The sequence below is a fragment of the Cucurbita maxima genome, unplaced genomic scaffold (assembly GCF_002738345.1).
Source record: "Cucurbita maxima cultivar Rimu unplaced genomic scaffold, Cmax_1.0 Cma_Scf00015, whole genome shotgun sequence".
Lineage (NCBI taxonomy): Eukaryota > Viridiplantae > Streptophyta > Magnoliopsida > Cucurbitales > Cucurbitaceae > Cucurbita > Cucurbita maxima.
This window is the reverse complement of record NW_019272031.1, coordinates 2664774-2690645: the sequence shown is the minus strand read 5'-3', so window position 1 is coordinate 2690645 and position 25872 is coordinate 2664774. Positions and strand designations below refer to the sequence as shown.

Genomic DNA, 25872 nt, shown 5'->3' with positions numbered 1-25872 from the left:
GATAACTCGGAAGAAAAAGCCTAAAAAAGATAATATTTACAACTTTACGTAATTCTTGTCATGTCGTTGTCAAGATTTCCTATTGTGAGTGCTAGTTACTTTCACTCATCCAATTCGTCAAAATTCTCGTATTGGTTGCTTACTGATATGAAAGCATTGACTGTTCTATGAAATTCTTCACGCAATCTAAACTGTGTAGTAAAAAACACAATGGAGGGTCACAAATTCATTAAAATTTCTTGATTCCTATATATTTTCGCATAATTTTATGAAACTTTTGTTGAAGATTATACTCAAAGTGGACAATATCATATCATTGTAGAGAGTCGAGTTATGTGTTTTTGTCTGATTTTAGAGAGTGAGAATACAAAGATGCTATTCGTTTCTGCTTTTATACAGCCTTTTGAGTTTACAAATTTTTTTAAAGAAATCAGTCTCTTACTTGCATTTTTCTTTATTGTTTGTTCAAATATGTGTTTCCCTTTTTCACGTTTCGTCTCTCATGAGTAGCAAACTTCAATAGTTTCGTTCAAGTAACGAATTCTTATAATTTGAAGTGATGAACTAACCAACTTGAATGTCGTTTTTCGATATGTTTGTGTTTACGTCTTTATGTTTTTTTTTTATCTGTTCGTGAATGGTTTTTTTGTTATAGCTTTTTGAACTAAGTTCTTGAAAGCCTTCTTCGAGAAGAAATGAATTGATGAAGCCAGTATTGTGAGAACCCACATCGATTGGAGAGGGGAATGAGTGTCAGCGAGGATGTTGGCTCCAAAGGGAGGTGGATTGTGAGATCCCGCATTGATTGGAGAGAGGAACGAGTGCAAACGAGGATGCTGGCCCCAAAGGGGGGTGGATTATGAGATCCCACATCGGTTGGAGGGGAAACGAAGTATTCTTTACAAGGGTGTGGAAACCTCTCCCTAGTAGACACATTTTAAAAACTTTGAGGGGAAACCTAAGAGGGAAAGCCCAAAAGATAATATCTGTTAGTGGTGGATTTGTGCTGTTACAAATGGTATTAAAACCAAACACTAGGCGGTGTGCCAGTGAAGATCATAGGCCCTGACTAGGGGTGGATTTCGAGATCTTACATCGATTGGAGAGAGGAACAAGTATCAACGTAGACGCTGGGTCCCAAAGGGAGGTGAATTATGGGACCCCACATTAATTGGATAAGGGAACCAGTGTCGATAAGAATGTTGGGATCCATTAGAAGTAGAAGAGAGAAAACCGTTGTCCGATGAGAATAGTTAAATTGCGTACAAGTTGGGTCAAACGAGAAACAATATATCATGGTTTTATCGTGCTTCCAAAGGTATCTTGAAGAAGTAAACTGGGTCGATCGAGTATTAACTTTCTCTAATGTGTCTGCTTCGTTCTTAGGGATTAAATTCTAATTTTCTCAAAACCATAGAGACTGAATTTGTAATTTAACGTAAACTAACGTTTTGTTTGTACTACCATACTTTTGAAGGTCCCATGGTCGGGCTCGTGCTTCAGCTCGACTTTATTTTTATTTTTTATTTTTTATTTTTCTCATTCAAATTTAAGATTAAAATATACTTAAAAAGAATTGATTCTAAATGTTGAAGGTCATGAAGTATGAACACAAGCAAAGTAATTCTTGTTTATGTTTGTTCTTGTGTTGGTGTCCATGTTCAATGAATAGACATTTTTTCTACTTTATTTTTATTTTGCATTTATTCCGTCACTAATTGTCCATTTGATTTAATTTTTCGTGTTGAATCATTAGTTAAAATGACTAAAATACCCTCACACTATTAACGACCATAAGCAACAACTTTTGTTAAAATCTCAAGATCAAAACGTTTACTCATCTACTTTCTCTCAATCTTGAGTTAAATGACTAAAATACCCTCGTACTATTAACACCTAGAAGCCATAACCTTTGTTTAAGTCTCAAGATCAACACTTTTATTCATCTATTTTCCCTCATTCTTGAGTTAAAATGACCAAAATATCCTTACATTATTGATGGCCATGAGTGACAACCTTTATTGAAGTCTAAAGATAACACTTTTACTTATCTACTTTCTCTCAATATTGAGTCAAAATGACTAAAATACCCTTATACGATTCATCTACTTTCCCTCAACTGTGAGTTAAAATGACCAAAATACTCTCACACTATTAACGGATATAAGCGACAACTTTTGTTGAAGTCTCAAGATCAACACTTTACCCCCTCTACTTTCTCCCGCTCTTGAGTTAAAATGACCAAAATACCCTCCCACTATTAACGGCCATAAGCTACCACATTAGTTGAAGTCCAAGCTTATCTACAAATCCAATATAGACTCAACGGGTTAGCCTAGCCAGCTAGATAACAACAACCAAATAGAATCACGCCACGTCATCAATCTGAAAACGAGAATAAAGTCAACGGCGACAGGTCATTTGATTGAGTCCAATCAGAAGCACGGGTTCCCATGCATTTATTTTCTTTTTTAAAAAATTAATATCTGACGTCAGCCGGCAAGATTTTGACTTTGGCTTTCCCGCTGACATTACATTACGTGGCGCTTTTCTAATGGTAGAAAATTACAAGACGCAACTACGGGTAAGAATTTGAAACGTGGAAGCTTCTAATTGGCTGTTAGTCTAGTCAAACTTATCGTGGAATGGGAAAAATAAAAATTTATTATTGTACCCTTTTAATTTGAATATTTCGCCCTTGCCCCTCCCATACTTCACTCTTCATTAACTCCTTGACTATCCTTTTTTTCTTTTTCCTTTTTAATTATCTTTTTTCTTTTCATTTAATTTTTTTTTATTTTTTATTTTTCATTTTTCAAAATAAAACATTAAAAAAATTCAATTTTTATTTTATTTTTAATTATCAAATTAGTGTTTTGTTTAAGGATATTCATATGACCCAAAACCCCGTCTTATAAGGACTACTTAACCCAAATCATAAAAGTTAGGCTTGATTAAAAAATTTTAATTTAAGTTGGGTTGAATTTTTTGAAAACACGAAACGGTTCGTGGGTTAACATTTTTTTGTTCTGGCCGATCCAACCAACTTGAAAAATAAGGCTACAACCCAACTCAACTGTACTGTACTTTAAATATTATTTCACTTTTGTAATCGATGTTAATGATGTGCTATGACTTGTGAATGCTTGATATTTGAGTTTTATGAGATTTTAGTTATTAACGTAACATGCATAGTAAATAAGTAATATTTTTAAGAGATAATTAAATAAACAACCGTGACAATCTAACCCAAAAAGAAAGGGAATGATTGGATTGAGTTGTGAAGTCTATTCAGAGTACTTGAGTTATCAACCCAACCAATCAAAAATTTCAGGTTGGTTCAAATACTTTTCCTAAACTCAAGCCAACTCTACCCGTGTACACTTCGAATTTTGATTCTTGTCAACCATTGTACAAATATGAGCTTTCAATTAAATAGTTAAACGAAACATATATAATTGTTGTTGTTGGTCACGACTCATAGTTGACATTACGTATAGGTCTTGTCAATAGTCACACAGTATATTTTCATTGCTATAAGGAAGAGTTTATATCGTGGGTGATTGCAACGTCATTAGAGACGAGGACCACTCAAAGTCGCATTGTTGTCGAAGACAAGGGAATGTCATGTGAGTATGCTCGTGTTTGAATGCTACTAGTGAAAGAGAGTAGTGTCAGAGTTACCTAAGAGAGTGACCTAAATTTTTTTTTTTCCAAAACAGTGTGTTACACTAACTATAAACATTTTTTTAACTGAATGATTGTATATATTTTGTAAATATAAAAATATATTTAATAAGATGAGATTAGTTTGTATATAATTTTAAAATATATATATATATAAATATATCTCGAATAAGAGTTTGAACCAATACGGATAACGTTAAAATATACCAAATATTTATATTAAAAAAATATAAATATATATATATATATACGTTAAAATCATGACCTATAAAATATTAAAATGATTTGAGAAATAAAAAAGTAATATGGAAAGGAGTTTTCGTAAGGAAAATAAATTAAATAAAAAAAGAAAAGCTGAAAAGGCTATAAATGTAAATTAAAAAATAAAATTAAAATAATTAATATTTAGAAGTCAATCCAAGAGCGTCGTGGTCCCCACCGGCCCATCCCGTCGACAAATTTTATGCCATTAGCCAGCTCAACCACACTAACTCCTAGGCCCCACTTCTCTTAGTCAACGCTTTTTATTTATTTATTTATATATAAATATAATTCCCTTTTTTTTTTCTCTATTTTTCCCCCACATTACAAAAAAAGGTTTGGTGAGAGGAAGAATATAAAATAAAGAAATAAATTTTATTCAATAAAAATATTATTTAATTGAGAGAAGGAAAAAAATTTCTATTGGTCTGTAATTATATTACGCACATTTAATATTTATTTATTTATTATTATAATAATATTGTAATATTAAAATTTGAATTATATTTTTTTATTGGTTATGGGTTATAATTATAATCTTTTATTATAAAATATTATTATTTTGATTATAATATTTTATAATCTTTTCAAACCCTAAACCCTGAACTCTAAATTGTTACGAGCACTCTCCCTATCGGATAAAGCACCTCTGTTCCTTCTTCTCTATTTTCGGGTTGCTAAATTTGAGTGGGTCTAAGCACGAAAAATGAGTCATGCAAGGGACGGTTAAACGGAGACTTATCAGAATATGATTCCAATATACTACATCCAATAACAGAACGAGCTTGCTAGCGGTCCATTATTGAAATATGCGGTGAGGATGAAGATGGGGACGGAAAGCCTCACCCCGTTCTATGTTGAATAGAAAGAAACTAAGTATATTTGACAGAGAGTCGGTGTAATCTGGACCAGGAAATTAGATATTCAAATTTTGGGTATTTGTGTTAAGTTTGAAAATAGTTTTTTTTTTCAAAGTTGTTATTAAGAAAAAGAAGGAACGAATGGACAAGAATCTCTCATAAATTTATCGTCAAACCTTTGGAACATCAATCTCCAATGGTGACCGCCATTGCTAACTCATCCAAGCTCTTACAATTTCTCACTTCCATTGCTCGTACGCGGAATCGTCCTTTACCCTAATTTTTAAAAATCCCTTCCCATTCCAATTCAATCTTGTGGCGTTTTTCAACTCTCAGACAATCAACAACTCGCAGATTTTGGAGTATCCTTTGTACAAATCACGGTTCTTCGTCTCCTTCAACTCTGATTTCGATTCAGCCTTTTCTTTCTTCTCGAAGATTTTGGAGTTTTCAGTTCTGATTTGCGGTTATCTGTTCTTAATTTTGGAAACCCTAGAATTTGGGGGTTGGTGGATTATTTATGGCTGCTGCTGCGATTTTCTCGTCTTTACGAAGAAGGAGATCGCCGTCATTGGAGGCGTTTTTGGCTCCCGTTGATCTCTCCAATGTCGCCTTAGTTCAAACTCTAAGGATCGTTGCGACGGAGCTCGTTTCGCGATTTTCAGAGAAGTCTTTCTTCTTTCAGCGAAGAAATTCCCGATCTCTGATTAGGAAACTCGAGGTTTGTCTCGTATTTTTGGATTGCTTGAAGGATATTGATGCGACTTTGCCTCACACTGCGTTGCTATGTTTGAAAGAGCTTTATTTATTGTTGTATCGATCTAAAATACTTCTTGATTATTGCTCTGAATCAAGTAAGTTATGGCTGTTGCTTCAGAACCAGACGATTTCAGGGCATTTCAATGATTTGAATTTGGAGTTATTGACATTTTTAGATGTTTTTCCTCTTGAGGAAGTGGAATTAGGAGTGGATGTTAGAGAACAGGTTGAGCTTTTGCAGAAGCAATTGAGAAGGACGAGGATGTTCATCGATGAACACGTCGAGACGTTGAGGACTCGTTTCCTTTCGTTTCTCGACGAGTTTGAGAACGGTCTGCTTCCAAATCAGAGGGAATTGAGGGAGTTTTTCGTGGATAAGTTGGGGATTCGGAATGCGAAGAGTTGTAGAACTGAAATTGAGTTTCTGGAGGAGCAGATCGTCAATCATGATGGCGATGTTGAGCCCACCGTAGCGGTGTTGAACGGTTTCGTTGCTTTTACGAGATATAGCAGGTTTTTCCTCTTTGGATTCGAGGAAGATGATATTGATTCAGGAGCAGGAAACCAGAAGAAGCTGAAGAAGAATTTGATTATGCAGGAGATTGCTGATACGTTCTTAACAATTCCAAGGGATTTTTGCTGCCCAATATCTCTGGATTTGATGAAAGATCCGGTGATCATTTCTACAGGTCAAACATATGATCGTAGTTCGATCACGAGATGGTTGGAAGAAGGGCACAACACTTGCCCAAAATCAGGGCAAATGCTTGTCCATACCCGTCTCGCTCCGAACCGTGCGTTAGGGAATTTGATCATGCAATGGTGTATAGCACATGGAGTTCCTTATGATCCACCAGAGGGGATGGATGCATCTGTAGAAAGTTATGCAATGGCTTCACCTACACGAGCTGCTCTCAAAGCCAACCGAGCAACAGCTATGATTCTTATTCAACAGTTATCAATTGGGTCACAGGATGCGAAGACGATTGCTGCTCGCGAGATTCGTTTGTTGGCGAAAACGGGGAAAGAAAACCGTGCTTTCATTGCCGAAGCTGGTGCCATCCCTCATCTTCAAAAGTTGCTTACTTCCCCAAACCCAGTAGCACAGGAGAATTCTGTAACAGCTATGCTTAACCTTTCAATATATGACAAGAACAAAAGTTTGATTATGAGCGAGGTAGGGTGCTTAGGATCGATAACCAAAGTGTTGAGATCTGGACATAGTACCGAAGCACGGGAAAATGCTGCAGCTACGTTATTCAGCCTCTCTGCAGTTCATGATTACAAGAAGAGAATAGCAGAGGAGGGTGGTGCAGTTGAAGCCTTGGCAGGGTTGTTGAGAGATGGTACCCCAAGAGGAAAGAAGGATGCTGTAACAGCTTTATTTAACCTCTCGACTCACACGGAGAACTGCGTTCGGATGATCGATGCTGGGGCAGTAACAGCTCTTGTAGAAGCACTGGGGAATGAAGGTGTTGCCGAAGAAGCAGCAGGTGCATTGGCCTTGGTTGTTCGACAGCCGATAGGGGCTGAAGCAGTCGGTAAAGACGAGAGAGCTGTAGCAGGATTGATGGCAATGATGCGATGTGGAACACCAAGAGGAAAAGAGAACGCAGTAGCAGCTTTGCTCGAGTTATGCCGGAGTGGCGGAGCTGCCACGACCGAGCAGGTGTTCAAGGCTCCTGCATTGGCTGGGTTGCTCCAAATGCTCCTATTTACCGGAACCAAACGAGCAAGAAGAAAGGCTGCTTCGCTAGCTAGAGTGTTCCAAAGATGCGAGCAAGTCGCAATGCATTATGCCTATGCAAGTAACTCGACCCCTAACAGGGATTCAAGCTTCCCTAGCGAGGTGTCTGTTCCGATATCCATATCGGTACCCGTCGTATAGTCACACCGGTCACCATTGTCTATAGTGTTTCGAGCTTTTCATATGGTTTCCACAATTTTGATCAAATGTTTTTCAGATTCTTTAATTGAAATTTAGAATGGAAGGATTATCATAGCACAACCATTTCCATATTTTATGAAACAATGGTTGGTATTATTCATGTAATATTGGCAAAAATGGAGACCCTGTTTCTAAATACTTAAAACTATTGCATTCCCTGTAAAATTCATCACTTTGTAAGTGGTTAAAGCAATGATAAAAATGGTGGGGCTTGGCCTCACCACCCGTGTACTGCACTACAATGTAATGAGAAGGAGGAAAAAGCACACAAAGTGGGAGAGAGTGGGTTGTTCTGTCCGGCAACCGTGGTAGATGTAACCGCCCAAATCTATCGTTAGCATATATTCTCTTCTTAGGACTTTCTCTTTCGAGCTTTCTCTCAAGATTTTTAAAACGTGTCTGTTAGAGAGATTTCTACACCCTTATAAATAATGGTATCGGAGACAGACATCGTGCTATGTGCCAGCAAGGAGGTTGAGCTTTGAAGGGGATAGACACGAGACGGTGTGGACTCTGGGTTTCGAAGGAGGTGGATTGGGGGGTCCAACATCGATTGGAGAAAAGGGAACGTGTGCCAGCGAAGACACTGAGCCCTGAAAGAGAGTGGATTGTGAGATCCCACACCGGTTGGGGAGGAGAACAAACATTTTTTATAAGGGTGTGGAAATCTCTCCCTAGCAAACGCATTTTAAAAACCTTGAGAAAAAGCACGAAAGAGAAAGTCTAAAGAGGACAATATCTCTTAGCAGTGGGTTTGGGCTATTACAAATGGTATCAGAGTCAGACATTAGACGGTGTGTCATCAAGGACATTGGACTCCAAAGAGGGGATGGATTATGAGATCTCACATCGATTAGAGAGAGGAATGAGTGCCAATGAGATGTTAGGCCCTTGAAGAAAAGAGAACGAGTGTCAACAAGGATGCTAGGTTCTAAAAGGGGTGGATTGTGAGATCCCATATCAATTGCGAATGAGAACGAAACATTCTTTATACGAACCATGAAGGAGCGAATAGAATTTGGGGTGGTTGGGGTAGTTGATTAGAACATTCTATCATGTCCCACAAAGAACTAAGAGAAGAATAAATGAGAGTGATATTCTTTTTAAGTGTTTTATAAAGTAATTTCCTTAAATAAGGAATGAGAAACTTCAAAGTAAAATGATGGGTCCTAAAATATGAAGTGTTTCAAACAGAATATGATTCCTTTGAAAACTATAAAAGTGATCATAGAATTTCAGAATTTGGGTGATGGGTAACCATTGACAATGAAAATGGAGAATAATTCTGTTTTTTCCATTTTCATTCCTTGTACGGATACAATTGACGTTTTTTTGTTTCCTCCTCGTTCGGTAAGTTGAGTGTAACCGTCCAAGTCCACCTCTAGAATATATTGTTTTCTTTGGGCTTTCTCTTTCGAGTTTTCCTTCAAAGTTTTAAAATGTGTCTGCTAAAGAGCAGTTTCCAAACCTTTATAAACAATGTTTTGTTTTTCTCTTCAATCGTTGTGGGATCTCACAATCCTCCTCCCCCTTTCAGGGCCCAACGTTCTCGATGACATTCATTTCCTTTTCTAATCGATGTAGGACCCCAATCCACTCCATTTGGGACCCAGCGTCTTTACTGGCACACTATCTCGTTTCCACCCACCTTCGAGGCTTAATATCCTCGCTGGCACATCACCCAGTGTATAGCTCTTATACCATTTGTAATGGGCAAAACCCACCGCTAGTAGATATTATTTGTTTTGACCTTTTTTTTCTTCTTTCTTTTTTCTTATTTATGATCCACCAATGATCCAATCGACTTGTGACCCACACACTGACCTATCCATAACTCAATCCAAGTGCCAACACATGAGATAAAACCATGTTTCCCTCCGAACTGTGGCTCATGCTACGGCTCGCTCCCTATAGTTGGCTTTCGCTTAGCTGACCTATTTTGCAACAATAAAATTTAGCTGAGTGGTTTAAAGTGCTTGGTTGAGGCTTTGGTACAAAAGGGTGAATCATCTTTTATAATTATATTTCATGAAATTATTCAATATTAAATTTATATTAAAGAAATTAGGTCAAAAGTTAGCTTCCGTAAGCTAATCTCCCGAACTACAGACTCGAGAATAAACCGTGTTAGGCTCAAACACCCAGCAGCCTGCCCCAAACGCGACCTTGGCCCAACACACAAGTCTCCAACCTTGCTCTAAACGTCGCTCGGCCCAATAGCGCCTTCAGCCAAACAACACTCCTCGACCAAAAATACGATCCACCAATGACCCGCTTGATTTGTGACCAACACGTTGACCTATCCATAACTCGCTCCAAGTGCCTACGCACGAGACTCAACCATGTTTCCCTCCTAGCTGTGGCTAACGCTACGACTCGTTCCTTGCAGTTGGGTTTCGCTTAGCTAACTTATTTTGCATCAAGACAATTTGGCTGAGTGGTCTAAGGTGCCAGAGTTCAAATCCCACCGTTGTCATCTTTAATAATTGTTTTTTTATGAAATTATTTAATATTAAATTTATATTAAAGAAACTCGGTAAGTTCAATTTTTCTTGAGATACTCCATAAACAAGAAGGACTAGGGTCTGCTGCTTGATTTGTGACCCACACGTTGACCTATCCATAACTCGATCCAAGTCTCCAACCCACTCTAAACGTTGCCTTGGCCCAATAGCGCCCTCAGCCAAACGACACTCCTCGACCCAAAATACGATCCATCAATGACCCGCTTGATTTTTGACCCACACGTTGACCTATCCATAGCTCGATCCAAGTGCCTACACACGAGACTCAACCATGTTTCCCTCCTAGTTGTAGCTCACGCTACGGCTCACTCCCTGTCGTTGGGTTTCACTTAGCTAACTTATTTCACATCAAGACAATTTGATTGAGTGGTCTAAGGCGCCAAATTTAGGCTTTGGTTTGAAAGGGTGTGAGTTCAAATCCTATAACTATTGTGAATTTTCTTAAGATACTCCATAAACATTTGCAACGCAAGTCTCCAACCCTGCTCTAAATGTTGCCTCGGCCCAATAGCGCCCTTAGCCAAATGACACTCCTCGACCCAAAATAGGATCCACCAATGACCAGCTCGATTTGTCACCCACACACTGACCTATTCGTAACTCGATCCAAGTGACTACACACGAGACTCAACCATGTTTCCCTCCTAGCTACGGCTCGCTCCCTGCAGTTGGGTTTTGCTTAGCTAACTTATTTTTTAGATACCAAATTTAGGCCTTGGTCCGAAAGGGTGCGAGTTCAAACCCCAATTTCTAATAATGTTCAAACCCCAATTTCTAATAATTGTTTTTATGTCTGGAGATACTCCATAAACAATGAGAACTATGTGCTGCAAATACGAGAAAATTTGAGGAAGAAATTAGGTCAAAAGTTAGCTTTAGGTCCATATCTATTGCTCGAAAATCGAACATGAATCTGAACCTCAGCTTCCGCAAGCTAACCTCCCGAACTATAGACTCGAGAATAAACCGTGCTAGGCTCAAACACCCAGTAGCCTGTCCCAAACGCGACCTTGGCCCAACCTGCAAGTCTCCAACCCTGCTCTAAACGTTGCCTCGGCCCAATAGCACCCTCGGCTAAACGACACTCCTCAACCCAAAATACGATCCACCAATGATCCGCTCGATTTGTGACCCACACGCTGACGTATCCATAACTCGATCCAAGTGACTACACACGAGACTCAACCATGTTTCCCTCCTAGCTTACGGCTCGCTCCCTGAAGTTAGGTTTTGCTTACCTGACTTATTTTGCAATGAGACAATTTGGTCGAGTGGTCTAAGGTGCTGGATTTAGGCTTTGGTCTGAAAGAGCGTGAGTTCAAATCCCAAATTGAAAAATAACTCCCATCGAGAAAATTTCAGGCAGCTTGCCTCAAAGCTCAAACTTGACCTTGGGCCAACCCCACCAATGACTTGCTCGATTTATGACCCACACGTTGAGTTATCCATAACTCAATCCTTATTCTCGAAAACAAAATGTGTGTCCCGAACTAAAGATTCAAGAATAAACCGTGCTAGGCTCAAACACCTAGCTTGACCCAATAGCGCCCTCAACCAAACGACACTCCTTGACCCAAAATACGATCCACCAATGACTTGCTCGATTTGTGACCCAAGACTCAACCATGTTTCCCTCCTAGCTGTGGCTCACGCTATGGCTCGCTCCCGTCAGTTGGGTTTCGCTTACCTAACTTAATTTGTAGTAAGACAATTTGGCCGAGTGGTCTAAGGCGCCAGATTTAGGCTCTGGTCCGAAAGGGCGTGGGTTCAAATCCCACAATTGTCATCTCAATAATAAATTTATATTAAAGAAACTCGGTTTTTTCTTTAGATACTCCATAAACTACGGATTCGAGAATAAACCGTGCTAGGCTCAAACACCCAGCTTGCCCCAACCCGCAAGTCTCCAACCCCGCTCTAAACGTTGCCTCAGCCCAATAGCGCCCTCAACCAAACGACACTCCTTGACCCAAAATACGATCCACCAATGACTTGCTCGATTTGTGACCCATAACCTATCCATAACTCGATCCAAGTGACTACACACGAGACTCAACCATGTTTCCCTCCTAGCTGTGGCTCACGCTATTGCTTGCTCCCGTCAGTTGGGTTTCGCTTACCTAACTTAATTTGTAGTAAGACAATTTGGCCGAGTGGTCTAAGGCGCCAGATTTAGGCTCTGGTCCGAAAGGGCGTGGGTTCAAATCCCACAATTGTCATCTCAATAATAAATTTATATTAAAGAAACTCGGTTTTTTCTTTAGATACTCCATAAACTACGGATTCGAGAATAAACCGTGCTAGGCTCAAACACCCAGCTTGCCCCAACCCGCAAGTCTCCAACCCCGCTCTAAACGTTGCCTCAGCCCAATAGCGCCCTCAACCAAACGACACTCCTTGACCCAAAATACGATCCACCAATGACTTGCTCGATTTGTGACCCATAACCTATCCATAACTCGATCCAAGTGACTACACACGAGACTCAACCATGTTTCCCTCCTAGCTGTGGCTCACGCTATTGCTCGCTCCCGTCAGTTGGGTTTCGCTTACCTAACTTAATTTGTAGTAAGACAATTTGGCCGAGTGGTCTAAGGCGCCAGATTTAGGCTCTTGTCCGAAAGGGCGTGGGTTCAAATCCCACAATTGTCATCTCAATAATAAATTTATATTAAAGAAACTCGGTTTTTTCTTTAGATACTCCATAAACTACGGATTCGAGAATAAACCGTGCTAGGCTCAACAAACACCCAGCTTGCCCCAACCCGCAAGTCTCCAACCCCGCTCTAAACGTTGCCTCAGCCCAATAGCGCCCTCAACCAAACGACACTCCTTGACCCAAAATACGATACACCAATGACTTGCTCGATTTGTGACCCACACGCTGACCTATCCATAACTTGATCCAAGTGACTACACACGAGACTCAACCATGTTTCCCTCCTTGTTGTGGCTCACACTATGGCTCGCTCCCGTCAGTTGGGTTTCGCTTACCTAACTTAATTTGTTGTAAGACAATTTGGTCGAGTGGTCTAAAGCGCCAGATTTAGGCTTTGGTTTGAAAGGGCGTGGGTTCAAATCCCACAATTGTCATCTCAATTAAATTTGAGGGAGAAATTAGGTAGCTTCATGCAAAATAGGCCCATATCTTATTCTCGAAAACAAATACGTGTCTAAACCTCATCTTTCGCAAGCTAACCTCCCGAACTACGGTCCATTTTTCCTCCTAGCTTTTTAGAAATTAGGTAGCGAACCTCATCTTCAAACACCCAACAGCCTGCCCAATAGCGCCCTTGATTTGTGACCCACACGTTGACCTATCCATAACTCGATCCAAGTCTCCAACCCACTCTAAACGTTACCTTGGCCCAATAGCGCCCTCAGCCAAACGACAATCCTCGACTCAAAATACGATCCACCAATGACCCACTCGATTTGTGACCCACACGCTGACCTATCCATAACTCGATCCATGTGCCTACACACGAGATTCAACCATGTTTCCCTCCTAATTGTGGCCACGGCTTGCTCCATGTGAAATTCTAATTAAAATTACCTTGTTTTTTATTTTTAATTCATTAAAATGTATAGAAGTTAAAAAGAAGAAGTTGACTTGGTCAGAATAAAAGATAAAATTCGAAAAAAAAATTAAAAAAAAAATTGAAGTTTATTGGCGCTTGAGAAAGTGTCGCGTCCAATAATTGTTAGGTTTGACTTGAAAGTTTACAAAATGGAAATGGAACCGAAACGACACCGCTTCATTGTCAATAGATAATCAACCCCGTCATCAATTTTAACGGACAGGATGTAACTACACGTGGGCCCCTTATAATCCAACCTGGAAAATTATTAAATAAAAAAATTAGAGAAGAGAAAAAAAAAAGTGCACGATTCCCAGCACTCGCCGGACCCTTCCTCAACTTTCATTACAGTTTTATCATTGAATTCAGGTCCGCGGCGCACGTGTGAACGCTTCACCACTCCCACTAATTTTAAAGATTAAAAAAATATAAATATATAATCTATATATTTAAGTTTTCTCATTTATTTCAAAAATATATCGATTAATTTAAAATTTTAATATATCTTTCTACTTTTTATAAAAATAAAAAAATATATTTTGAATTAATAAATTTATTAAAATATTAGATAATTTTTTTTGACGTTATTTAATTTAAAAATCATCCTGTCATTATGTCATTGTCATATTTAAATTTTGTCTTATATTAAAACTTTTAAATTTTAGCTAAATTAAATATATATATTGGATTTTACCATTTTGACAAAAAAAATTGATAATAGTTAAATTAGAATGGTTTCTGACTTATAATTCCATTTATTTTAATTATACATTTTGAATAATTATTGCCATTAATATTTTTTAAAAACAAAAATGATTAAAAAAACTCATGTTAATTGAATTATTTAATATTGTATTTTTATATATAAAAATAAATTATCGTAGACACTTTTATATCACGTAAACTCATCTTTGACCTATGTGTTTAGATCATCGAGCTTTACCATTTAACAAGATATAGATCTCGACATTTACGTATCAAATCAAAAATATTTTGTCTTTCCAAATTGCTATTCAAATATATATATATATATATATATATTTTGTAAATAAAGATTTCCAAAAATTAAAAAATATTAAACGGGAAGATGAAAAGACTCGCCTTGGATTTTTATTCGGCGGTGATGTAAATCCCGGGTGTTCTTATCACTTCTCCAAAGGTTAAGTGATCAATGACTGGATTCATGCCACGTGTGCTTAGCGGGTAAAATCTGAGAAACGAAAATTAAGGGTGGCGCCTACAGCCGGGACCACCGTAAGCTCTGGGAGACCGGGACACGTGGCTGAAATGTGATCATCCATGATCGGTTGTGATTCGTCGGGAAAAAGACATTGATTACGGCGTGATTCTCACGTGACCGAGCCGGGGATAGGGCTTGAGCCTAATTAAAGGCAGTCTCTGTAGGGTAGGGTGTCCCCCGGAGAAAATTATAAATAATAAATTATAAATTAGCGATTCAGTTTTAATCTCCACCGTTGATAATTATAATTTTTACTTTAAAAATAATAATTATTTTAATGGTGTTTAATAAATTTAATATTTAATAGATTTATAATTTCACCTTCTTTTAAAAAAGGAAAAAATCCATAAAATATTTTAATTTTGAACATGTGATCCATAAACATTTTATTTTTTTTTATATTTTTAAAATTAAATTTAAAAATACTAATTTCATCTATAATTTTCTTTTTGTTATATAATTTTACAAACTTCTACAAAATTCGGCTTTGAAATATTCATTTGATTTTTACTTTTTTATTTCTGGTAAATAAAATAAAATGATTATTAAAGGGTTTTTTATTTATTCTTGTGGGAAAAAAATATATATAAATCGTGGTTTTTAGATTTAAAATATAATTTTTATTGCTGTAAATAGGTTAAAGAAGTCTTTTTTTAATTTAAAAATTAATGTTATTTACCGTTTACAAATAATTTTAAAATCTAAGTTAAATTATTTTTTATTTTAAAATTTTAATAAAATTTCAAATATGGCTTAATTATCATTACTACAATATTAGCTTAATCCAAAGTTTTAAGTAACCATTACAATTATTTTATACATTTTAAATAGGCATTTGAATGAATAAGTGATGTTTTGAATAAAGTTTTAGATTAAAAAAATAAAGGCATGCTTTTATTATTATTTTTTAATATTTCTTTTAATTAAGTTTCTAAATTTTAATTATATATTTATTAAGATCTTAATTTTTAAATTAAATTTCATCGTATATTTATTATATTTTAAGATTACTTATTAAACATAAAATAAAAAATTTAATGTCTAATTTGACAAATTTTTATTTTCTATATAACATATTTATTAATTAAAAAAAAATCATTTTAATACAACTGAAATTTTGAGAGTTTATTAGACATTTTTAAATTTATGAGATCTATTTTACAGGGTTGGACTGTGAGCTATAGTCGGGTTACACTATTGGGTCACCATTTCAAACAAACTCGAAATTTCGAGTTGGTCTAAAAGATTTTCTCAACCCAACTCATATACACTCTCAAACACAAATCTCCTATACGTTGACTCGTTGCTCTCGGTTCTTGTTTACTAATGACCAATGAACATAAATTTTCTATTTATGATCATCAGGAGTAACTCGTGTCTTCATTAGCTACTAACAGTCTTTCTCCGACGTTCTATCCAACAAGTCAATCCATCTCTTTAGGGACCAACATCCTCGCTGCCACACCGAGCGATGTCTAGCTCTGATACTATTTGTAATAGTTCAAACCCACTGTTATCCAATATTATCCACTTTGGCCTGTTATGTATCGTCGTCGTCAGCCTCACAGTTTTAAAATGCAAAACACGTGCTAGTCCGTGACTATGATGGAGGATAGGAGAGAACAAATAAATGGCTCTCTTGTAATTTCTCATAACTAAAAGTACACACAACGTCTCCTTCCTCTCTCTCTTTTAATTAATTAATTAATATTAATTTAAATATATATATCCCCTAAACCACCGGCTCATTGGATCTTATAATAACAACACATTTTCTCACTAATTTTCTCGACGAACGAACCTTCTTCGACTTCCCACCATTTTTCACAGTTCGTCGTCTTCTTCCTCTTCTCCGATCTTCATACGCTGTGCTCTGAATCTACGATGACATCAGGGAACAGAATGCCGACTTGGAAGGAGAGGGAGAATAACAAGCGCCGTGAGAGGCGCCGCCGTGCCATCGCCGCTAAGATCTTTCTCGGCTTGCGAATGTATGGCAACTACAAGCTTCCCAAGCACTGCGACAATAATGAGGTCCTCAAAGCCCTCTGCAATGAAGCTGGATGGACTGTTGAGGAAGACGGCACTACCTATCGCAAGGTACTTCACTCTTCTTCCTCCGTTTTTCGCGATCGCTTTGATTTATTTCAAATGTGATTTGTTTGATTCTTTCTTCGTTCTTTCCCTTTTCAATTTCTAGATGGAATTAAGTCAGTTGGATTAGGGATAATTGGTGGATTAATTGATTGATTGATTGATTGATTGATTTATTGATTTGAAGTTATTGTTTCTGTAATTGCTTCGAGTATGGATCGGAATTTGTGAGAATGGTGCTAATGTGATCGGTCGGTGTTAGGACGTTGGATCTCTCTCTGTAATTTTATGATATTGTCCACACATAGTACCAAAAAATTTGGTACTGGTAGAATTGTTGTCTGCATTCTGGAAGTGAGGTTGGGCGTAAATTGGTATGATTAGGGGAATTTTGGAATCATGGCCCTGTTTGAGAGTCCAACGGTCAGCTCTCAATCTCAATTCTGTTGACTGCTTTACTTTTTGATTGGAGCCCACTATGAGATTCGCTTTGGTTCAGTCCTTAGTGGAAGACGACGAGGAATTCTCTGAGTTTTTCAGACGCCAACACAGAGATGTTTCCAACGCAAGGAAATGCTTCTTCGAAACCATCAAAATTGACCTCCACTTGTCTCTGAAAGTTTAGCTACTTTCTAGGAATGAGTTTGTTCTTTTTACAGCCAAATTTTCTCCTCGATTCGAACTCTATTGGCTACTTTTGTTGGCTTCATTAATTATCCAAATCCCCTGCTAAACTTCTGTAGAAACACAATGTTTTTAGGTGCCCTTCTCAGCAAATGATGCCAATAAGCTCAAGAAAGCTTCAATGTCCTGTTCTTCTCTGCACCCACCAAACCCACCCACTGATCTTTTCCTTTTAATCTCCCTTTAGTTCAGCATGCTGGTGTACAGTGGAAGGATTTCAGTGTCTGCAATTTGCTAGCAGTATCATGGAGCAATTACGGTCCCTTTTCCTTTTCGCTTGCTTTCTTTTTATCTTTTACAAAATCAACTAATGGCTACTCTTACCGAGATTCTCGGGCTTCATTGAGAGACTTTTTTTCTTCCAGTTAATTGAGAGCACAGCTTGATAATGGTGCTGGGCCAGAAAGCTTTGTGAAAATCTTCATTCCAGTCAGCCCAATGAATATTTTCAGACCAAGAATTCACGATTCTTCTCGACTACCTGTGTTTTTTTTAATATAAAAAGCAAACCTTTTCGGTTCTTTTCGACATACTCCGTTTTCTTTTTAGCATTATAACACAAGGGACAACATGTAGTGGGGTCTTTTGTGTGTCTTTTGGCGTTACTTGTATTTGCTCATCATATTCGGCGATCTCTTATGATTTGAAACCATTTTCTTAGTTATTCATCAATCTTCTAATTGTTGAAACTGTTTTGTCTGGATTATATATGGATTCTTCCTTTTACTGTTTTACTCAACTTTGATGACAAGAAAAACTTAGGATACCTTCTTTTTCAGCAATTGCTGTCGATTGTCATTCAGAACTGATAATCAATTGGCATTTCAACAGGGATGCAAGCCTGTGGAACGTGATATCATGGGTGGATCAGCTTCTGCAAGTCCATGTTCATCGTACCAGCCGAGCCCATTTACGTCTTATAACCCAAGTCCTGCATCTTCTTCCTTCCCAAGCCCCACCTCTTCCCGTTACGCCATTGTAGGCAATGGCAATACTGCCGATCCCAATTCCCTCATCCCATGGTTGAAGAACCTCTCCTCAGGTTCATCATCAGCTTCTTCCCGGCTGCCTCATTACAATCATTACATAACTGGTGGCTCTATAAGTGCACCTGTCAGCCCTCCGTCGAGCTCCCCAACTGCTCGAACACCCAGAAAACCAAATGATTGGGACAATCATCCTGCAGCTGCTCCTGCTTGGGCAGCACAGCACTTCTCATGTATGGCGACCCCACCAAGCCCTGGACGTCAGGCATTGCCTGATTCGGCATGGCCTGATAGTATGCGGATTCCTCAAAGTGGACCATCGTCTCCAACCTTCAGCCTTGTGGCAAGGAATCCATTTGGATTCAAGGAGGCAATGTCTGCTGGAGGATCTCGTAACTGGACTCCTGCACAGAGTGGGACGTGCTCGCCCACGGTCACTGCAGGCGCCGATCATACTTCAGATGTTCTGATGACCGATGAAAGTGTGGCAGAGTTTGCCTTTGGAAGTTGTTCGGTTGGGTTGGTGAAGCCTTGGGAAGGAGAGAGAATTCATGAGGAATGCATCTCTGATGATCTTGAACTTACACTTGGGAATTCAAGAACAAGGGTTAATCCAGTTACATCCTCTTAAATTTAAGTTTGGCAACTTTCATTGTGACTATAAGTTGTTCAAACGGTTGATCGTTTAATTCTTTCCTTGATAATCTATTTGTTGTTCTTGTTCCTTCCAAAAGGAGAACCAAATTCCACTAATGATTGTTGAAAGGGATATTTCATTGCCATATAATATTCAACTGGATGTCAAAGTTATACATATAAAATACTTGGGCCACTTGTTTTACACCTTCGCCCCATTTTTTCTGTACATTACGGCAGAAGACAACAGATTACGGTATTATATTTACAGAAACAAAGAATGATAGTAAAGAACTGTACAGGTTTGTTTGCCTAACACCATGCAAATGGTTCAGCTGAATGACACTCCAGAAACTTTCTCATGAAGTGGATGATAAAGCTGATTAATTTACGCCGAGCTTCATCATTTATCAATCTTCAGATATAGATCGGCAAGAGCGCTATACAGAATGGCAGCTGCCGGTGGTCTTGGGAGTGAACCGAGGAGAATGTCGTTGGCAGTTATTGACTGATTGCCGTAGAATCGAGCATTTTCTCGTGTTCGAGTGGTAACAATACTTCCTTTAAGTGAACATCCAACAAATGCCCCTGCAAGTGATACAGAAATGTTATTTTACAATCAGCTCGTGTAAACTCGAGGTGACATGAGCTCGTATAAACTCCAATGTTTTCCAAACCAAAATATCGCTTCCGAATCATGGAAGACCAGAAACGGCTCAAAAAACAATGTACGTTTGGAAACAATTGATGATAGATATGAAGAGCAGACCTTTACTACAACTATATGTATAACAGGAGCCAAAACCACCGTCACCAGCTCGTACATCGGCTTCAGCTGTCCTTCCAATGACTCCAACTGCAGCACTCACGCCAGCCCCGATTGCCAGATGCATATGACCACTGAATGCATTGACAGCATCAACTGTCCGCAAGACGATTATAAAGTCGGTCAGTTCTCCTCCAATCTGTGTTAAGAGAGGCAATGGCCAAATTTTAGGTTAGACGTTCACTGAAGAAGAGATCAGGATGTCACAAATTTATTTGAGGAGCAACCTTAATTCAGTATTTACTCCTTTATTGCATAAACGCCAATAAAAAAAATTAAGCATTATCTGATCCAAATTTGTTTTAAACCCCGTTTAGGAGTGTCAAATTAAATGTTATTTCGCTTCTAGTTCTACTTAAAACTAAATCTAGAAAAGGTAGTTTTCATAGCCCACGACTAACCAAACCCTCGTCTTCTGCATTTTGGTCATGTAACATGTGTGAGATCCCACACCAATTGGAGGGTGGAATGAGTGCCAGCAAGGACGCAGGGCTCCAAAGGGGGTGAATTGTGAGATCCCACATTGGTTGGAGAAAGGAACAAAGCATTTTTTATAAGGGTGTGAAAACCTCTCCGTAACGGATGAGTTTTAAAATCTTGAGGAGAAGCCCGGAAGGGAAAGCCCAAAGAGATTAATATCTACTAGCGGTGGGCTTGGACCATTACAAATGATATTAGAGCCAGACACCAGACAGTGTGCCAACGAGGACGCTGGACTCCGAAGGGGGTGGATTGTGAGATCCCACAATGATTGGAGGGAGGAACGAGTGCCAACGAAGACGCTAGACCTCGAAGGGGGTGGATTGTGAGATCCCACATCGGTTAGAGGGGGAACAAAACATTCTTTATAAAGGTCCTCTCTCAAGCAAACGCATTTTAAAAACCTTAAAGGGAAGCCCAAAGAGGACAATATCTGTTAGCGGTAAGATCGACTATTACATAACCTTTCCACAAGGTAGGATATGCAATAGCAGAGGGATCTCTCTCTCTCTCTCTTTTTAATGCTTTTAAAAAGAGAAAAACTTGAACTACTCGTGAGTTGTTAGAGATGAGTTGCAAACCTGAGCTCCCCAGCCCATACCAATAGTTGAAATTGCAGATGGAGGAGACCACGAGCCATCTTCTCTACGTGCAACTACGAGACCCGTTCCTACATTGTAAGTCACCACTGCTCCCACTTTGACCGCAGTAATAATTGCTAGACCTTTTGCTTGTCCTAGAATCGCATCTGGAATTAGCTTCTCAGGCTTTAAAGAACCCACCTGAGCAACAAGAAAACACAGAAAACGTTTAGGAAAACTTGATATATAAGATCGTGGAAAAATGTACTTTTGGTCCCCGAGGTTTTGATTTGATGTCTATTTGGTCCCTAAAATTTCATAAGAAAGGCTTTAATCCCTCAAGTTTGTAAAATGATTCAATGACTTAACCTTTAACTTAAGGGAATTGTAACTATACCGTTATCTAGTGACGTGCATTAGCTAACATCTAAAAGATTGTTGCTCTTCCTCAACAACTGTCCTAGCCCTCCAATACCCATCACAGTCCAGTCCTGTGGCAGCCCAGTCGCTCATGACTGTGGCAAGCCACCACTTCGGTCTAAAATTTTGCAACGACCCGAAAGAATTTTTTAAAGAAACCCCACATACATCGTTCTTAAAATCTGAACTGGCATCCATCAACGTTATTATATCTTTTCAATTTACCAAATTACATCATCCTAGAATTCGAGCCCTCTCATTTCAATTTTGTCGTCTATTTAACCTCTCAAGTGGTAAGCCATTAGGTTTTTTCTCTTTGTTTTAGGTTGTTCACCACCTCTTCGACAAATGGCCACAATGGCCGATCTCTTTGGGTGTTGCGTTTTTCTTCTACTTGGTTCATGAGCATTGCTCGTTTTACTCAAAACGGTTAGGAACCACGACTCTCCACAATGCTATGATATTGTCCACTTTAAGCATAAGCTCTCATGGTTTTGCTTTGGGCTTCCCCAAAAGGCCTCATACCAATGGAGATGTATTCCTTTACTTATAAACCTATGATCATTCCCTAAATTAGCCAATGTGGGACTCCCTCCCAACCATCCTCAATAATCCTCTCCTCGAACAAAGTACACCATAGAGCCTCCCCATGAGGCCTATGGAGACCTCGAACAACCTCCCCTTAATTGAGGCTCAACTCCTTTCTCTGGAGCCCCCGAACAAAGTACACCCTTTATTCGACACCTAGTCACTTTTGATGATGGTGGTGGTCAACAACGGACTGGTGTTTGGACTTCGATAGAGAGAAGTATTAGGACTATCAAAAATGAATTATTCAAACTACTTTTTACTTTTGAGGAATGTTCAATTCGAAGCATATGTATCAACAACTAAAAGAAGATTGAACCCAAAAAAGAAACAAATAAATCCTTCCAAACATAAACATAAAAGTAGTGACAGAGAACATACTTGAGACTTCAACACTTACCTTGTTATAAGCTCGAATGGTGTTTGTTGCTTTATAGATCTCATATTCCATTGACTGTCCCCAAGGAAAGTTTAACCATGACCTTAATGTACTAAGGTCCGTCAGGTCTTGGGTTGGTAGCTGTGCAGCGTTACTCACTTTGTCCATTAAATATGGTTGAACAGATTCAAGCCGTACATTACATACATCGCATACTCGTTGTGGATCTGCAACACGGAATTTTACAGGCAGCAAACTCCTTCCTCTGGAGCAACCCCCACAAAATATTCCACCACAAAATCGGCAATGGTGCCTGGAGCACATGATTGGATGAAACTTCACACCACATAGCATGCAAGAAGCAGCAGCACTATCAGACAACCATCTAGGAGGCTCAGCTTCAAGAATTTCCTTTATATTTCCAAAATTTGCTTCAGTAAGAGAATGAGCCAATTCATTCAAAGCTTGCTCCACTAGATGGCTAGATATCCATGAAAACCTACACCCATTGTTACTCGTGGAAGCCAGCGAACCAACTTTTCCTCGAGCTGCAAGCAACATTTCTACCATCACATCCCACATTGTCAACTCTTTTTCTCCCTCAAAGCACTGGCTCCACCCCGATTCACCATCAGGAAAGCAACCGCCATTTAAGTGAAAACCTTTGGCCCACTCTTCATGATCAGTTTCAGACATGGGTGGAACAGAAATGGGTATCCAGACTCCAGTATCTTCCAACAGAGGTGAATCGTAATAGAAGCAATTTCCCCTGTTCTGATCACAAGATTTTTTCACTTCCCCAATGCTTTGGAGTGACTCAGAATCACTGTCCCTAGGTTCAACAATTTTTTCTCTTGAAGAACATGGGGGGCCTAACGAAATGTACTGCTCTTGAAAAGAATCAAGTTTTGGATAGCCCTGCAAAATATCATCATCAAATGAATTGGAAACAAACATATAAATAAATTCAGTTCTGAAGCTTTATATTGGATATCTGCACCATAATAGAGTGGTTCTGTAAAACTATTTCGAAATACACTGTCCCATTCTATGACTAAAGTTTTCGAAATACTTAAAGAACACTGGGAGCCTAACAAAGTGTACTGCTCTCGAAAAGAATCAAGTTTTGGATAACCCTGCCAAATATCATCATCGTATGAATTGGAAACAAACATACAAATTCAGTTCTGAAGCTTTATATTGGTTATTTGCACCATAATAGAGTGGTTCTGTAAAACTATTTCAAAATACACTGTCCTAAATCCCATTCTACGACTCTAGGGTTTTCGTCTCGATCGAAAACTTCCTAAATCGAAGAGAATAATAAAATTTTCTTACAGCTCGAACAAGAAAACATGCTTTAATATCAAATATCAACAAGGAATCAAATCAGCACCAAAATATTTGGGAAAAACCAGAACTACCACCTAATTGAACCGAAAGATATGCATAGGCTTACCAGAGGAGAAGGGGAATTGTCAGAAATAGAATCCGGATGGAGCTCGGGAAAATCAGAAGCCAAAGTTTCGATTGCTCGGGAATTAGTTGGAGAAGACGGATGTTTCTCCTCCATCGAAGAAAATTATGAACCTAGCTCCGACTATCAAGAACGATCAATCACACGCAGGAAAATAAATCCCTGAAAAATCAATAAGAACAATAAAATTGAAGAAATTGAAGAAATTGAAGAAATTCCAATGGATTCAAAAGGAAGATGAAGAGATAAACAAATGGGTCTCCGTTCTTTTACGTCTCTCTCACTCTTACGTTTCTATGATTACAGTATAAAACCTTTGGCGTCGATGGGAATCTATCTTCGATCACAATTTAATGGAAGAATTGTTGTGAGCACCCTTGAAGCTGTGAATTTCTAGTTCGTATGCTCTGTGTACAAAAATACCTAATTTGATGAGAGGGAGAGACAACCAATGCTGCAAATTTGCCTCATCATTCTGTTTTGTGGATTATATTTAATAAAAATATTTAAAATTTTTAATTTCATCTTAAAAAAATCCCCCAAATTTTAATAATACTTTTTTAGTTTAGAATTAAAACTAAAAAAATATTCTTAAATTTTCAATAATAAACTTAAAAAAAACTAATTAAACTTATCAACTTTAATATATATATATATATATATATTTATTTATTTATTTATTTATTTATTTATAATTTGAATTAACTTTTATAAAAAAAGTAAAAAAAAAAAAATATATTTAACAATACTCTTAAAATTTTGAGTATTTTCTAAATATATTAGTCATCGTAAAAATATTTTTAAATTTTTTATAAAAAAAATTAAAGAATATTAATAAAATCTTTTAAACTTTAAAAATTTTAAAAATATTCTTAAACTATCATAAACGTTTTAAAAATATTCTTAAAATTACCATAAAAATTCGAGAGTATTTTTAAAATAAAGTATTAATAATATTTTTAAAAGAAATTTATTTTTATTTTTATTAATTTACTTTTTTTTATTATTTTTAATTAAAACTAAAAAATATTCTTAAATTTTCACTAATAAACTTTTAAAAAAAATGATTAAACTTATCAACTTAAAAAAAAAAAAAAAAAAAAAATATATATATATATATATATATATATATATATATATATATATATTTATAATTTGTACTCATTTTTAAAAGAATAAAAAAAATGATGTTAATAGTATTTTTAAAATTTTATGAATATTTTCTATCAAGTATCTTTAAATTTTTAAAAATTTAAAAAATATTAAGAAACTTTTTAAACTTTAAAAGTATTTTTAAAATTGCTATATAAAAGTAGGAGAATATTTTTAAAATAAAGTATAAATGGTATAAAAAATATTTTTAAAAGGAAATTTATTCTTATTTTTATTAATTTAGTTTTTTTTTATTTTATTATTATTGTAAAATATTTCTTAAATTTTCAATAATAAACTTTTAAAAAATTATTAAACTTATGATTTAAAAAAAATAAAAAATATATTTATGATTTGCACATTAACAGAATTAAAAATAATAATGTAAATAGTATTTTTTAAATTTCATGAATATTATTTTAAATATATTACAAACATAGTATTTTTTAAATTTCCTTAAAAAAATTAAAGAATGTTAACGAAATTTTTTAAACTTTAAAAACTTTTAAAAAAAATTTAAAACCATTCAAAATATTTAAAATAAAGTATTAATGATATTAAAGATATTTTTGAAATATTTNTAAAAGGAAATTTATTCTTTTTTTTTTTTTTTTTTTTTTTTTTTTTTTTTTAATTTTTATACTGCACTAATTCTTAAACTTGCTCTAGAACATGCTGAAGGACACTCTGTAATTGTTGTAGCTGTGG

General features: G+C 37.1%; 3 protein-coding genes and 3 non-coding genes across 6 annotated transcripts; 5 read left to right on the top strand and 1 right to left on the bottom strand.

The window, feature by feature from the left end:
- The first annotated feature begins 4863 nt into the window (after window positions 1-4863).
- Window positions 4864-7680, top strand: LOC111490384 (U-box domain-containing protein 17-like). Its single transcript, XM_023138977.1, has 2 exons — window positions 4864-5191; window positions 5305-7680. The coding sequence occupies exon 2, from the start codon at window positions 5329-5331 to the stop codon at window positions 7453-7455; it is 2127 nt and encodes a 708-aa protein (XP_022994745.1). The 5' UTR covers window positions 4864-5191; window positions 5305-5328; the 3' UTR covers window positions 7456-7680.
- Window positions 7681-11746: 4066 nt separating this feature from the next.
- Window positions 11747-11826, top strand: TRNAL-UAG. Its single transcript has one exon. It is a non-coding gene; the product is annotated as a tRNA-Leu (tRNA).
- Window positions 11827-12179: 353 nt separating this feature from the next.
- Window positions 12180-12259, top strand: TRNAL-UAG. Its single transcript has one exon. It is a non-coding gene; the product is annotated as a tRNA-Leu (tRNA).
- Window positions 12260-12612: 353 nt separating this feature from the next.
- On the top strand, window positions 12613-12692 carry TRNAL-UAG. Its single transcript has one exon. It is a non-coding gene; the product is annotated as a tRNA-Leu (tRNA).
- Window positions 12693-16615: 3923 nt separating this feature from the next.
- On the top strand, window positions 16616-19441 carry LOC111490446 (BES1/BZR1 homolog protein 4-like). Its single transcript, XM_023139072.1, has 2 exons — window positions 16616-16961; window positions 18471-19441. Exons 1-2 carry the CDS (start codon window positions 16746-16748, stop codon window positions 19254-19256), a joined length of 1002 nt encoding a protein of 333 aa, XP_022994840.1. The 5' UTR covers window positions 16616-16745; the 3' UTR covers window positions 19257-19441.
- LOC111490409 lies at window positions 19382-24478 on the bottom strand. Its single transcript, XM_023139014.1, has 6 exons — window positions 24303-24478; window positions 23995-24174; window positions 22557-23453; window positions 21149-21349; window positions 20031-20226; window positions 19382-19849 (listed from the first exon to the last, which is right to left on the bottom strand). Exons 2-6 carry the CDS (start codon window positions 24106-24108, stop codon window positions 19665-19667), a joined length of 1593 nt encoding a protein of 530 aa, XP_022994782.1. The 5' UTR covers window positions 24109-24174; window positions 24303-24478; the 3' UTR covers window positions 19382-19664.
- Window positions 24479-25872: the final 1394 nt, after the last annotated feature.

Bases quoted from the DNA above. Each gene is read 5' to 3' on its own strand.
- LOC111490384 (XM_023138977.1), top strand. From the start codon at position 5,329: ATGGCTGCTGCTGCGATTTTCTCGTCTTTACGAAGAAGGAGATCGCCG.
- LOC111490446 (XM_023139072.1), top strand. From the start codon at position 16,746: ATGACATCAGGGAACAGAATGCCGACTTGGAAGGAGAGGGAGAATAAC. The intron at 16,962-18,470 runs GTACTTCACTCT...GCATTTCAACAG, and splicing joins ACGGCACTACCTATCGCAAG to GGATGCAAGCCTGTGGAACG.
- LOC111490409 (XM_023139014.1), bottom strand. From the start codon at position 24,108: ATGGAGGAGAAACATCCGTCTTCTCCAACTAATTCCCGAGCAATCGAA. The intron at 20,227-21,148 runs GTTTGCAACTCA...CTCTTAACACAG, and splicing joins GTATGGGCTGGGGAGCTCAG to ATTGGAGGAGAACTGACCGA. The intron at 19,850-20,030 runs GTCTGCTCTTCA...TATCACTTGCAG, and splicing joins TACATATAGTTGTAGTAAAG to GGGCATTTGTTGGATGTTCA.